This window comes from Nannobrachium achirus (genome assembly GCF_963921795.1).
Source record: "Nannobrachium achirus genome assembly, chromosome: 15".
Lineage (NCBI taxonomy): Eukaryota > Metazoa > Chordata > Actinopteri > Myctophiformes > Myctophidae > Nannobrachium > Nannobrachium achirus.
In genome coordinates this window covers 26,552,068-26,567,472 of record NC_137822.1, presented here as the reverse complement: position 1 = coordinate 26,567,472, position 15,405 = coordinate 26,552,068, and the positions used below count along the sequence as shown (strand labels likewise).

Here is a 15,405-nt window from a genome sequence, read left to right as displayed (position 1 = left end):
ACGCAAGTGATTTCTCTTTTTTTGGCTGTGTACGATAGTTTCATGTCAAATACGATAATTCTGAGGCTCCTGTACGATAATTCAACATTTCCCATCTGGCGACACTGGGTGAGAGGCTTTCGCATGCTCCTCCCTAGGCCCTAGCTCTGGTCCATAGCGTTAGAACGAGGTCTCCTTAACGCTATGGAACCTAACCGATGATCCCTTAAGCTGCAGGAAAGGTGAGCACAGCGCACCCTCGTCTGTAGTAAAAATAAAACATACAGTTTCGCTACTCACCAAAAATAAGACGGCTTTAGAGAGTTTAACGCCTACTCTCCTTGGTGGGAACACTCTGAGCCCCCCACCACATGTCTAAAATACACTTTTTAGCCAGAAAAGAAAATATTTCACCGGAGAGCTAAATCTGGTCAATGGAAATTTCTATTGTCAAGATCTGTAGAGGGCGGTATGGAGTAGCTAAAACCTCCGGTAAAATATTTTCTTTTCTAGACAACAAGTGTATTTTAGACGTGAAGATGGGGGCTCCGAGTGTCCCCACTAAGGAAAGTAGGCTTTCAACCTTTGAGAACCGTCTTTTTTTTGGTGAGTAGCGAAAGTGTATTTTCTATTTTTACTACAGACTTGGGGCTGAGCTCGCGGCTGTGCTCGCATTCGTCTCATCGGTGACGCAGCGTTCTAAGGAGAACTCCTTCTAAACGCTATGGACCAGCGCTAGCTCCACCCCACTCACAGAAGACGCAACCTGAGTGGATGGGTCATATGCCATTCACAAGTATCTCGGTGACGCCCTCTTATTCCAGTGCCCCCAGGTTAGTCCAATTTGATCATGGCGTGCCCACGGCAGGGGGCTTGCTCTCTGCCCGGTGTTTATTATGCTGCTGCCAACATCCAAAGACCACCAGTAACCCAGCGAAATCGTCGAGAACACGTCAAAAGTTGACGGGACCTTATAATGTCACTGGACAGACTGGATTTCATAAGAGCCTTTGCAACATTTTAACACTACTGGGGTTGTCAGTCACTGGGAGAGCTTTACCATGTCTTTGCTGTGCGTAAGGGGTAAGTTTTATTTTAATTTACTGTAATTTAGCATCAACAAGTGGGTTTCCTCGGTTTAAATGAACTTTATTGACAAGTTAAGTTTGCGCTAGTTTATAATGTTAAAATCAGTGCAAACTTACAAAACAGGTTTGCATTGGTAGACAGCTACACCCCCGGCCTAGGGAATTAAAGAAGTAGACAATATTAGTTTGACGTGATTTATTGGTTTTTTAAAACGTTGTTCTGTTCCCCACTTTGCAACCGACAGAGAAATACTGTTATTTGTCATATCCAAAGCATCAACCCCGCTGTCAAAACTACCAGCTGTTAACTACTGCAACAGCATTGTTTTAAAGAGAGCTTCTGAATAGCAACCGACCCTAAACTGAATTCTACAGGCAAAACCTAAAAACAAAAACACATTGAATTGCCATAAAAGCTCAATTTCTGCCTGCCAAGATAAGACCAGCAGCTTTTCTATCAACGAAACGGTGACATAAAACGTTAAAACAACAAACAAAAGGTCCTCCAATAGTGGCAAGACCCTCACAACAGAGTGGACCCTGTGAGCTTTCTCATCTTGGGTCATTATGGCTCTGCTCTGCTCTGCTCTACTGTTAATGTAGTCTACTGCTCCAAAATAATCTAAATAATTTGGTTTTAAGTAAGTTGTAGGCCTACAGCTTCGTCGACATCACACTCAGTTTTCAAACACATTTTGTATTCTTAATTACACCAATTTTGTAGCTGTGAATAAATAAATAAAATCTCCCAGGAGTCCCAGCAATCCTATTAACCCCAGGATCATAATGATTTTTTTTAGGAGGCTCTGAACAAATTCTATACCTGAAAGTTTCCCATAAGATATCTCAAACACAGTAAAATCCGCTGTATTGTATACCTCTTCCACACCTTTCCTAATTTCTTGGCAGTGGTATAAAAATTCATAAAGTTGTGTACAGGTTTATATAATATATGGAGTGATGAGTGTCATATTTATGACAGACCAACAGGTGCAGGACTGCAGGCAGGTTAGCATCTTAACCATGTTCAACTTATTTTGGACACGGCAAATTGCAAAATGAGAGATCTTTTGCCAAAATTGATAGATTTGTGATGTTATTTCAAAATGTTCAAAGGTTTCACAAATAGCAGATCTATTTAGAATGGACATGTTTGCCACTTGTCGTACAACAATGTACTGTAGCCCTTAAGTGGTAAAGGAATATGCTCTTATAGGCGATAAATCAGAATTTCTAAAACAAGCTTAATAAAGAGAGAGGGACACACACAGAGTACTGCAGAGTATTGTGACTAATACTGTGATTTACACTAAAGGGAGCTACAATACAGGCCTTCCTTTTATCTTCTGTTATGTAAATTGTTGTTCTACTGCATTTTCATTTAGATAGATGTGAGGTGTGTGACATGCAGGGGCAGCTTAAAACCTTTATACTCTCATTCCCCACTCCCCTGTCTGTTAAAGGTTGTAAAAAACACAAACAATTAAGTAATGTAATTTATGTTTATGAATTGAAGTGTTGTAATCAGCCTGATAGCAGGAATGTGCAGCATGCTTACCTGGATTTGGAGTAAAATCACCAGAATGTATTGTTTGTTTACTCCCAAATTTCAATTTATAATACCCACCTTATGATTGGCTGATCCACTGGTGGTGTTCAATTGTCTTACTCTTGAGTGAATATGGAGGGTATAACATTGTAGCTAGCTACTGTAATTCTCAAATAAAAGTAGTAGTAATAGTTAAAGCCTAGTTCAAACTTTGTCTCAGGAGAGCACTATATCTTTGTCTTTGTCTTGGTTTCAATACCGAATTGGACCGTCTTGATGTGCTCGTTCTTTCTTTCTTGGACTTGTCTTAAACTCCAATAAAGTGGTCTTGACTACAGCCTTGGCTTATAGGCAAAGAGACAAGTCAAGTGGCTTGATGCGAAAGTCTGCTGCAAAAAGCAGAGTTCAATAGCAACATATTATTCAAGAGTCATTGTGCTGAACCAGAGAGCTTGCACAACATCCATTTATTGATTACTATCATATCAACTGAAAGCAGTTGGGGTGTTGTTAGGCAGCCCGAACATAACAGAAAGGCTTTTGCGATTGGCATATGTGACTCATCCCTTCCCCTGTATCACTGTGACAATGTTGTTTATGTATTGGTAGTAAGGGGGAAAGGCTGGTGCCATGGTGATGTCTTTATGTTGATGCCCCTCCAGTAGTACACGTGTGGGAGAATCTCCCCCCTACACACACACACACACACACACACACACACACACACACACACACACACACACACACACACACACACACACACACACACACACACACGGTTGATCAGGGCAGGGCTGAGTGGAGTCAGTGGACAGATACCGTGCTCACATTGATCACACACCAATGCACCAGTAGCAGGTGTCATCAACATGAGTCCATACACGGACAAATGTGTCAGTGACAAGACTTGGTTTTGTCCGTGGAAAATTCAATATTTTCTTTTTTTACACACCATTATAATGTTCTTTATTTTCATTATAATACCTAATTACTGAATGTCAAGTCTCCAGGCTTTCTAGAATATGTATGACACGTATTTACTATGACAGACACTATGGCATATTTATAGGAGTCTACTTGTACTAGTGGTTCTCAAATGTTTTATTTACCAAATGGACCCTTTACAGGTCCATTTAGTTCCATTTGTACACTCTGTGTTACAGACCTGTCATAATTCAGGTCTATCTCTTTATGTTTCTGGGAACATTATCGTCTTCTCATTTTGTATGTCCATGGCAAAAAAATGTCCACCACAAGCCAACATGGTGATGACCCCTGACCAGTAGGGACACATGAGTACCTGGTGTTGTATATTGTTTTTGTGATATTCTTGTATTTTTGCTGAATATTCACCTATTATGACATGCCGAGAATAGGCATACTAGGGTGCATGTTGTTAAGGGGGGTGTTGATCTTAATCGTGTTGATCAAAACATTTTCGGGAGAAAATGTTTGCCCAAGTGGGGCACAAGCAGTTCTGTCCAGCTATTGTCATTTGTTTATTTAATGGAAAGCAGCTGAAGGCCTTAATGCAGGCAACCAGTGTTGTCACTGGTCAACACTCTGGAGCTTATGTATCTGTGGACAGAGAGGGCAAAATCAGGATACGGTGCAGGTGTGAAATATTTACACGCGTTTGACATTTGTTAACTTGCCCATGGTATTGCAGATCGCTATAGTGAAAGAATTGTCCTAGTTTGTCTTGTAGTCTACATATGTTCAAACGATCATTTCTATGAAACACGTCTGTGTATTTCACCAAAGTTGTTTCGTTTCACCAATCCTAATCACTACTGCAACAGGTTTCTTGGGAGTTATAATATAATGCATTTCCATCTTATAGGAAGACAATACAGAGCTTTTCTGGCTGTCCGATAGTCAACAGCAGCACACCTCCAATGACCGGATAAACACAACTTGTCATTTCACTTAACATCACAACCCAAACAGTAGTATTTAGCTAAACTAGAAATGCACCCAACCTTATGCAAATAATTCCCGCCCGGTGTGACTTGACAAGAGGAAATTCTCTATGGCTTCTTAAAAAAGTGATGTATCATCATCACATAAAATGATAAAATGTGTGTTGTCACTGCTGTGCTGTGGTGTCCTGTCTCACCTGCCAGTGAGGAGCCCCCACCGCGATGACATAGAGCCTTTGTCCTACTCCTCCCACTCCCTGCTGACGAGTATGTGCAGTGACAAATATCATCCTCCCCGCCCGGCTTCCTCCCCCGAACACGAGCCAATTGTGTTCATATATAGATTAGACGCTCAACATTGCATCACAGTGGATCTTAAAATAACACAACTCTGGAATGAATTGTCATAATGACTAAATTGGGGATAAAAAGGGGTAAAAGAGCCAAAAAACTAAAACAACTCTCAAAGCAAAATCCAATTCAAGACTACCGTAACATAAATCTTTCTTGGAGCATTTTCAACTGACATTTTCAGAGACACGCACAATGTGACTTGGATGAAGAGAAATTTAAGTGGGGCAAAAAAAAAAAAAAAACATTTTGAAATTGGGTGAGAGAGAGAGGAGTTCACTACAGTTCTAAAATAATTGAGGGATAAGAGAAGCTTTGAACGAATGCCAGCAGAGTGGTTGAGCCAAGTGTAGGCAGTAGTAGTGGAATTATGAGGAAAGAGAGAGAGAGAGGTGGAGAGAGAGAGAGGTGGAGAGAGAGAGAGAGAGAGAGAGAGAGGGAGGACGCTTAGAGATCGTAGCGGTAATTCCCTGGCCATCTGTTGCGGCCTCTTTACCTCGCTGGCCCCAGGCTCCACCTCATCAGGCCCAGTGGCCTACTGCACACACACACACACACACACACACACACACACACACACACACACACACACACACACACACACACACACACACACACACACACACACACACCATTGTCATCATGGGGATTGTGACCTCACTTCCTAGTACTTCTGTGTTCCTGCTTCCTGCCAGAACTGCAGGAAGCAGGAACACAGAATCCATCTAATATTTTAACCAGCACCACCAATTAACCAATATTTTTTTTTTCCTTTTTTGTTTTGAAATAAGATTATATAATCAATTAGTTTGATTAACTGTTTCAGCCCTGTCACTATGACAATATTACCATCAGCAGCACACATATAATGAATGAGTTTTTCTTATAGAAATAGCGGTGAGTCACCTGTTGCTTACACACTTGATAAGAAAACAACCACCTGACAAGGAAAGTGTGCAACTTCACCAGCCACTGAGTCAAAAGATAAGCATCAGTTTCCATTATAATGGCCCCTTCGTTTATTGCCCTCCGTGCTGTTTGCTGCTACCCTGGATAACGTCATGCCACGTCAGGACACACAAGTTGGCCATCGTGCCAACTTGTGTGTCCCAGTGACTGAGTGAGTCAAGTGGCCGGAAAGCCTCAATGGAAACATGCTCACACTGTCCCCTCTCCTCATTTACGATTGCTGATTTTCCACATTGAGGAATGTGTAAGCAGGATGTTCCTAGGTGTAAGTGCAAGTCTTTTTTCCCCCTGTTTTTTTAGCCTCCTTTAAAGGCCAAGCTGTTGTCGGCCCGCTGTTGTCGGGCCGTTGATAAGAGTCTGTGCCCAAAAGTCCTTCATGGGCCTCCATGTTCGCTGGAGGATGATTGATTTTGGTGAGCCCAGCCTCTGTAGCGCCATTAGAGTAACTCCATGACCACTGTCCCTTGGCTGCACTCCATAACTGACACATTCCTGGATCGGCAACCCAGCCTGGCGGAGATCTGTGTGCACCTTTCTACTTATTTATTATTATTATTATTGGTTGACACTAAGGTCCTTGCCCATCGGGCAAGTACTACATGCCCAAAGGTCATGCCCTCTTGCCCGAAAAGTAAAATGCATAAAATGCATAAAATGATAGGTCCATTTTTAATTACAGTTCAATTTAACACTTATTTTGTTTTAGTTCCTGGGGCTGTGGGATTAAAAAATCTCATACCTAATCTTTAATCCAAATTCCTACATAGCTATGATTGAATATGACTATAGGTTCACACCTATTTTATATTTTTGAGTGTAGCAGCAGTGAAAACAGCACATTATATCTGGTGCTGTGTTTATAGACAGTTGCGTCCCCACACAAACAAGCACTTGCCCGGTCGGGCAACCTGAAAGTAAACTCCACCTGCCCTAAGGTTTTATTTACCTGCCGGGGGCAGGTGGGCAAGCCTTAGTGTCAATGCTTTATTACTTGCGCAAGCAGAGCGTGTAAGTACTGTAATCGGCTGGGTATGTATGTATGTAGGTGTCTCCCTTTTTTGAAGACCGTAGCCCTGAAATGGTTGGGATTCTGGGAATGTATATGTATGTATGTCGGTGTCTCATCATTAATAGCCAATGAGGGAAAAGCATTCCTGGTGATGCCACTGGTGATGTCAGCAGAGTTTGGTATACAGGCCAGCAGCACACACCTTGTGGCGCGCTCTGCTTGAGCACTAGTAGGCCATGTGTGGCCTGCTTGTACCTGAGGCGCAAGTTAGCGCCTCGACAGAGTGCAGTTCTAGTTGTTATTACTTGCGCAAGCAGAGCGTGCAAGTACTGTAATCAGCTGGGTATGTATGTACACTGAGCCATCTAGAAGGTGTGTTTGTTTGTCCGGGCCGGGGCTAATCACACTGCTCAACAAACAAGGGCCACATCTAGCTTTGTGTGTCCCAGTCCAGTAAAAATAAAGCTGAGGTTGGAAAAAATTGTGTTATTTAGTTTTTCAACTGATTCTGACAGGAAATTAGGTCTACTAGCCAGGATAAAAAATCTACCATAATCTGCTCACTGCAAATACCCACAGTGGCCAAATCAAGTTGGGCTCCTATCGACTTTCTATACAGGAGGAAAATACCCAGAAAAAAAAATCTGCTTTAAGTAGGATGTGAGGGGTCTAACTAGGGGTTTGTCATGATGCTGAATCCATTGCAAGCATTTGTTTTGCACAAAAAACATTCATTGGCCCCAGAAAACGCCCACAAAACTGATGAAAAGTGATGACTCATCACTTTTCATCACTAAACCATCATTTTCTGGGGCCATTTGTAGCCCAAGGAATGTTTTTTGTGCAAAACAAATGCTTGCAATGGATTCAGCATCATGACAAACCCCTAGTTAGACCCCTCACATCCTACTTAAAGCAGATTTTTTTCTGGGTATTTTCCTCCTGTATAGAAAGTCGATGGGAGCCCACCTTGATTTGGCCACTGTTGGTATTTGCAGTGAGCAGATTATGGTAGATTTTTTATCCTGGCTAGTAGACCTAATTTCCTGTCAGAATCAGTTGAGAAACTAAATAACACAATTTTTTCCAACCTGAGTGGATTTTTTTCCTAGAATTACTAAAGTATGCAGAGACTGACATCACCACAGCTGATGTCACGGACAGAACGGCCCATACAATGAGATATGCACTTGTGTCGTGTTTGATACCATGCGAAGTGAGCACCGCTCACTTTCCCCTTTGGTGATTTTATAGCTAGGAGGACACCGGCCTACTCGAGAAGTCAAGAATGAAATGATATGCATTTCTTTTCTTTTTTTTTTAAAGATTTGTTTTGGGGCTTTTATGCTTTTATTGATAGGACAGTAGACCGACAGGAAATGGGGAGAGAGATGGGGAGTGACTCGCAGCAAAGGTCGCCGGGATCGGGACTCGAACCCGCGACACGCTGTCAGGCATGATATGCGCGTGGACCGCTAAGCCAGCGGGTGCCCTTCAATACCCATGGTCACCTGTCTGTGTCTATGTCCCTTTTATGCCCATATATAGGGTCTTCTGCATCGGTCTGTCGCCATACATGGAGTTCCGTGTCTGGCATGCCCAAATAATGGTCTAGGACAGTATGACAATATCATTGCGACCGTAGGTCGCAGTTTAGTATGTGAACGGTCACAGCTTGTCCCTATGTATCTCTGTCTATCTGTCGGTCACGCCTGACGCTGTGGTTCAATGGGTTTGTCGCTCTGACATCATGCTCTGGCTTCACTGTGATGTCACACTAACATAATCCCTTTTATGCCCATATATGGAGTTCCATGATGTCATCAATATTCAGCCCATATCTAACAAGACTTTATATGGAAATGCCCATATATGGAGGCCACATCGGCCACATACCACACTAACGGCTGGTTGTATGGGCATGAAAGGTTATGATGTCAGATGTCATAGACATCATAGGACTTTCTCATAACGAATAACTGAGTAAGCATGTTTGGGCTCTCACAGCATATCTCCACATACAGTATCTCCATACTGTATATGGGTACCAGGGGTCTCCATATATGTGTAACTGGTCCGATATACATTACTGGCCGGATGGCCAAGAATTGGCACAACCTCGCCCTTTAGGGCAAGGTCGCATGTTGCTCTGAGGTGTCTTACTAGTATTGATTAATTGATTTACAATTTAGGTATTTAGCAGATGCTTTTAATCCAGAGCGACTTACAATAGCAAGGTAATGAATGCATCAATACATCAACATCAATACATCAAGTGCATAGAAATAGTAATCTAAGTAAAAACGTAGGTAGACCAAGCACCTATTCTTTAAAAACCTGATGACATCAGTGTACTCATATATGGGGATTAGCGGTTCTATCGATACTAATCCGACCAACGCCGATACGCATGCCGAGTTTGAAGATCTGAATTTTTCCACATATTGTGTATACAGTATGTTTAACTTTTATTTATAATGGAAGTCAAATGTCGTTGGAGCCTAAATATGGACATCATAGATGACTGATGTCTGGTCACATGAAGTCAGAGAACCAGACATGGATGGGAGCCACGCCGTTATTAGTCGACCCGCTTTGATTTAGATGTCTGCAGAGGCCGGAGAAATGGAATGGACATGACATGACAATCAGATACAGGTAGTATGGAAATCATGTCATTTGTGAGCTACAGCCATCCAATCCACTCCATCTGCTGTTTCAGGCTCCACTGGTTTAGTATATGCCTGTCCACAGTCATAATGCTGGAGCAGCAATTGCAATTAATCCCCTCCAAAGCACCTCACAATCCGAGAACCATTATTGTATTGTATAGATACAGAAAAGGGCTAAAGTCTGAGTAATCTAAAAATAAACCAAAGCACATGAGAAACCAGTCCACACAGCCTCATACAAATTACAAAATGAAGAGGTTGTAGCCTTATGCATATGCTCCCTTCTTGACGATTGTATGGAGCAGTATTTACCAGCTGCTGCATGCAGAAAGCGAATCAAATCTTATTTTATTTTTGTTCTTATCCAGGGTTTTTTCTTAAGAGAGGTCGAGAGCATTCTACTGAGATAAGAGAAAATACTTACATAGATTTTGTTGGTCCATTGCTAGAAATCATTAGTTTTAAATTTGTGAATCAGAAAACGGCCTGGATATCAGTTAATAAAATGTAAATTGTCAGTATTTAATATGTCAAATTCATTGACAAAAAAAACCCTATTGGTCCATTGATCCCCAATTAAGCTTGGCCAATGTGACCCTGGGAGTACAACAAACTTTGTTGTACAGTATTCAGTCCGATAATGTTTTGCCAGCAAAGTGAACCTGTTTTTGTAAACTTTTTGACTGATGTTATCCAGGTTGTAAGGCGGCACAACAGAAAAGTTAAGCTTTTGGTCATGCTTCACACACTGTTGTCATGGATGTTAGCTCCATTCTGAACCTCTCCCTCTGCTATATAGCTCCGAGATGAGGTTCCTCACTCTTGTCATCCACAATCGCAAAGTTGCGGGGAAGCTCTGCCGTTCCCGAACACTTCTTACCTTTTGTGAACATCCTATCCAAAAAGTAAAGACCCTGCAGGTCTCTCAGGTGTTTACTTCTCAAGCGTGGAAGAAAATCGAAGCAGCGTGTTGAAATAAATAGTTTAAATCGCTCATTTCGTCAGCCGGTGCCATGTTTTTTAGACATTCCTGGAAGTTGCGGCCCCATAGGAAACATTACTACGTCCCCTGGTCACGTGGTATAGACACAACGAATAAGAGTGGGTAAAAGAATTCACCGGCTGACAATGTGAGTGATTTAAACTCTTTATTTCAACACGCTGCTTCGAATTTCTGCGTATGTGTAGGCGGGTAGGTAGATAGCTGTGAGTGTTTAAGCCTGTAGCCCAATGAGGGACCAGCATTCCTGGTGATGCCAGTGGTGATGTTACTGGCATCGCCCGTGGTGAGCGCACCTCACAAGTAGGCCATACATGGCCTACTTATGCACAAGAAGCAAGTTGGCACCTTGACAGTGCAGTTCTAGTTTTTGTTTAGTTTTCGTCTGTGAAAAAAGGTAGTCGAATAACATTTTTTGTCATCGTTTTAGTAGACAAAATAAACACTATCAGCCAGCCACAACATGAAGGTATGGTGAAAAGTAGTCCAGGCTAGGTTAAGAGGAGGCTGAGGTGACATAACATTATTAGAGAGCAGCTGGATGTTTTCACACCAGTTGATGGAGAGTTGCAGAGAAAGTCTAAAGGAGTTGCATTGTGTCTTCGTGGACATACTGTAGACAAAGCATTGTGCTTGTCATAGACTTTGTGGTATTGTATAAGGAAGTCAGGAGTGGCAGAGAAGTATGTAATAGATTAATAGACTAATAGTAACAGTGGTTTCAGGAGAAACTTGCACTTGTGCTCTCGTGGCCATATATGGCCTACTTGTGTACCGTGATCGGCGATGAGTGCTGTCAGTATGTATGTGGGTGGACAAGTTGGCACAAGTTGTCGAGGTGCTATCAGGTCGCACTTGTTGGTGGTGACATCACAGAGAACGCTGCTCCCTCGTTGGCTAAAGGCCCTGCCTTTCATACTGTCAGTCGGAAACAGACCAAATGCACCAAACGCAGTACCCCCACCCGGCTTGGGGAGGTTCGGATCACCTCCGTTACATTGGTGCCGTGACCTGCTGTCGCAAGTAATGAGGGCAGTGTGACGGCGGTAGGGATGTAGTATTAGGACATTTTAAAGGCAACAATGTGGTATTTCATGGTATTAGATTAGATCTATTTAAATTAAACTAGTTCAGAGTACTTTGTGCAATGCCTATTATCAGAGTATTTTGCGGACAATGTCACGTCATTGAGTTGTTTAATATGGGCAACCCAATGCAACAATAGCGGGGGTAGGAAATCGCATGGTTGTTTGATAGAGCAGTATACCATAAAATGGTGGTATCATACCTAGACAGCGGTGAGGTCAGGTGTGCTCTAGGGAAGATGGAGGGGTTCATGGTGGAGGTAGTAGGGTTACATCAAGGATCATCTCTGAGCCCTTTCTGTCTTGCAATGGTGATGGATGGACAAGCTGACAGAGGAGACCAGGCAAGAGATTACTGGACGGACTTTAAGAAAATCCAGCAAAATCTTACAAACATACAGTATAAGAAAATAGCAGATCTACAAGCTTCTAATGTGCCACGACTCACATCACGTCACATGGTGAGCTTGTAGGTCTTCTCACAACTTTTCACATCACTGTCATACGATGAGGTATAAAATAGGACATTGATTTATGAAAAAAACTAAAAGATGTAGTATTAAAAGGTTTCTGCCCAACAGCAATGATAAGAAATTGGATATAGAGTGGATTTCAATCCATTGGATTGTATTAAGAGACTTACTGCTAAAGACTTATTGCTAAAGATTATTATTATTTTGATGTGGATGACACTAGTGTCACATGAGGAGTGTCAAGTAAGGTACAGTATACTCTGCTACATGACATAATGGAGCCTTAAACCCAGATTTATACTTAGTTGTGTGCCAGTCTCGCCAGTGTCATTAACTATAAATCCGGCTTAACATTTCTTCTTTTATATTTGCAGTCGTAAAACCTCCAAAACAGGCAGTCAGGATGTCTCATCTGTGGATCCATTCAGGATTTGTCTATTTGTAATTCTCAATACATTTGATTTGATCAAATGTTATCCTGCCCTGTGTGAAATGCTGCATATGACAGAACTACGTACAGTACTGTATGTGAGGATGGTGTGTTTGTCCTCGTGTGCTACAGAGATGACACGATGACACTTCAGCACATCCTTTGTTTGTCTTGCATATTCATGAATTTGTCAGGCCTCATCTACACAAGCATCAAATGTCCCCCTTTCCCCATGATTAAGCAATGCTCACGCTAACATGACGTATAGCCAGCTTTTCTTTCTTGGTCTGGAAATGTACTTGCCTTGCACAACGATAAAAAAAGGCAACTACTGACCTCAACTACAATGATAATAATAATAATAATGCTAAAGAAAAAGAAAACTATAATGATGCATTACTTTCTGTCTAATAGTTATTTTCTGTTTTATTTTACAGTGAAAAAAGCCAAGCTCCAAGGATCTCCAGGTATGTAATATGTTTTGACAACCCTCTTTTTCTTCCACCAACTTTTGTATATTTATCTTGAGGCATGACCATTTACAAGATTGCACAAACTAATGTCCTATACTCCAAATCTTCTCTGACCTTTTTTTGTAACAACATACTAAAAAAAAAGGAGAAAATAAAATCGATTAAAAATGTTCCCTCCCTGCCACGTTTTGGCAACAGGCCACTTATGCTCATATCTAATTCCATCAAATTCTGTTAAGTCACAGGGCTGGGTGACTTGACTTTTGTATTGTGTAATCCTTTGTCCTTCTACACTCCCCCAGGTGAGCTTAGATCAGTGTTGGCTAAATCCCTATCCCCTCCAGCGTAATAAATCCCTCCGGTGTTTGGCCTTGCGCATATTCCACATAAGCCCTGTGTGACGTCCCTGGCCAGTGGTGGCTGGAATTCAAAGTCACACAGTATGACCATCATCAGAAGGGAGGCATTTTGATACTCAAAGTCCCCAGCTGACCTGTCTTTATTGACGAGAGGAGCTCGAGAGCACACACATAGGGCCACTAGTTGGGGGCGTTAGGGAGATGACATGTTAATTTCGTGCTAATTAGTCTAAAAGCGCCTCATTTTGCACAGATGTAGCCCGGGGCATGCTCTAATGATTTAGCTAGGGCGCCCGAGTCTGCGACATTCGGGGTCGCCACAGCGACCAAATCAAGTTGGGCTCCCATTGACTTTCAATACAGGAGGAAAATACCCAGAAAAACTCATTTTTCTGGGTATTTAAGTAGTATGTGAGGGATCTAACTAGGGGTTTGTCATGATGCTGAATCCATTGCAAGCATTTGTTTTGCACAAAAAACATTCCTTGGGCTATAAATGGCCCCTTGGCCTATAAATGGCCCCATTATGTATTCATCTTCTATGGATAATATCATATTTTTCACGTTTTACGCAAACCTGTTACACAAAGGCTCCTCACGTGCATACCTGTATTTCCTTCAGGGACGTGCAGAGAATGTTAGAGAGACAGGGGTTCTCTAAGGGAATGTTAGAGGGGCAGGAGCCGACCTCCAAGCTCACAACGCATCGCAGCAATACCACACTGAACCAAGCATAATAAAGTCAATACTGGAGATTTGGCATACCGGCATGGATTTCTACACAGAGAGGGCAATTCTTTCAACATAAGATGCCGCTTTTAAGTTCAGAGTTTGGACAAAGCAATTCTCTTGAATGGCCGCCTTCGGGTATGGCATGGAAAATCAATTGTCAGTAGTATTTCTTTCACCATAGTAAAAACTGCATTCATGGTCTGGAGAGAGGGTGTTTTTTACAGATGGATAAAAGGGAAGGGGCTCAAGCCCCCTTTTGACGTCTATGTGTGCACGTTTTCCTTTTTCCAGAAGGTGGCAAGCATAAACATTTCCTGTTCCGGGTCAGTTTCCTATAGCTTCATTTGATTACTCAGCAGCAGGAAATTAACTGATAGTTTAATATAATTTAACTTCAGTGCTGCTGTTTTGAACCTGACATTAGTGACCGAAACCGTAAACGAAGCTTTTCATACAGCAGTGTCCACCAAGGCTTTTTGTCCTCCTGCAACATATGCTTGAATTGTTTTCAGTGATTGCGACCGTAGGTCGCATTTACTATCAAAAGCTCCACGGGCTGTCTGTCAGTGAGTCACACTTTTGCCCTGCTCATATCTCCACAACCGTTGCCCCGATCCATGCCAAAATTTCCACACAAACTCCTTGCCTGCCAAACTACAACCTCCAAGGACCCCCGGAGTTCCAGGGACCCCCAGGTCCCTGGGGGACCCCCAGGTGTAAAAACAATCACCACATACACGTCACACTTTCCCCCTACTCATATCTCGGCCACCGTTGGCCCGATCCATGCCAAAAGTTCCACACAAACTCCTTGCCTGCCAAACTACAACCTCCAAGGACCCCCGGAGTTCCAGGGACCCCCAGGTCCCTGGGGGACCCCCAGGTGTAAAAAAAAATACCAAATGTGCAAAAATGACCAAATGACCACCCCCACAGGGCTGCTCACAGGGAATTCCCGGGGACCACCCACTCCTGGTGCTCCAGAACGGATGCAAAAGTGGTGGCGCCCCCAGTGGAGGACCCCCTCCACTGCAGCTCACATAAAATGCCCTAACTTGGCCTAGGAGCGTCCGGGAGAGCCGGGGCCGGTACCTATTCGTCCGCCAAGGCAACGCGGAGACCCCACCCCTCATTTCTCACATGGCCCTCTTCTAGCGAGACCTACGGTCGCTTATCTCCCGATTAGGGAGTCTTACTGGTAGCGTTGCAATATTTATGCTAGGCCAGGGGCGTCACAAGGGGGGGGAAAGTGGATCTGAGTTACCAGGGCCCAAGGTCGGGGGGGCCTTAATTATTTTATACTTTAATAGCTAT

The 15,405-nt window shown here is 42.8% G+C and overlaps 1 protein-coding gene across 1 annotated transcript in view; it reads left to right on the top strand.

The window, feature by feature from the left end:
* Positions 1 to 842: 842 nt before the first annotated feature.
* The window catches only part of LOC308300091 (protein unc-13 homolog B-like), a 107,431-nt gene continuing 92,868 nt past the window's right edge, over positions 843 to 15,405 (top strand). Inside the window, exons 1-2 of the mRNA XM_080743862.1 lie at positions 843 to 1,062; positions 12,965 to 12,994. Of these exons, the coding sequence (XP_080599988.1) occupies positions 1,041 to 1,062; positions 12,965 to 12,994 (52 nt within the window). The 5' untranslated portion in view covers positions 843 to 1,040. The remainder of the gene's footprint in view (positions 1,063 to 12,964; positions 12,995 to 15,405) is intronic.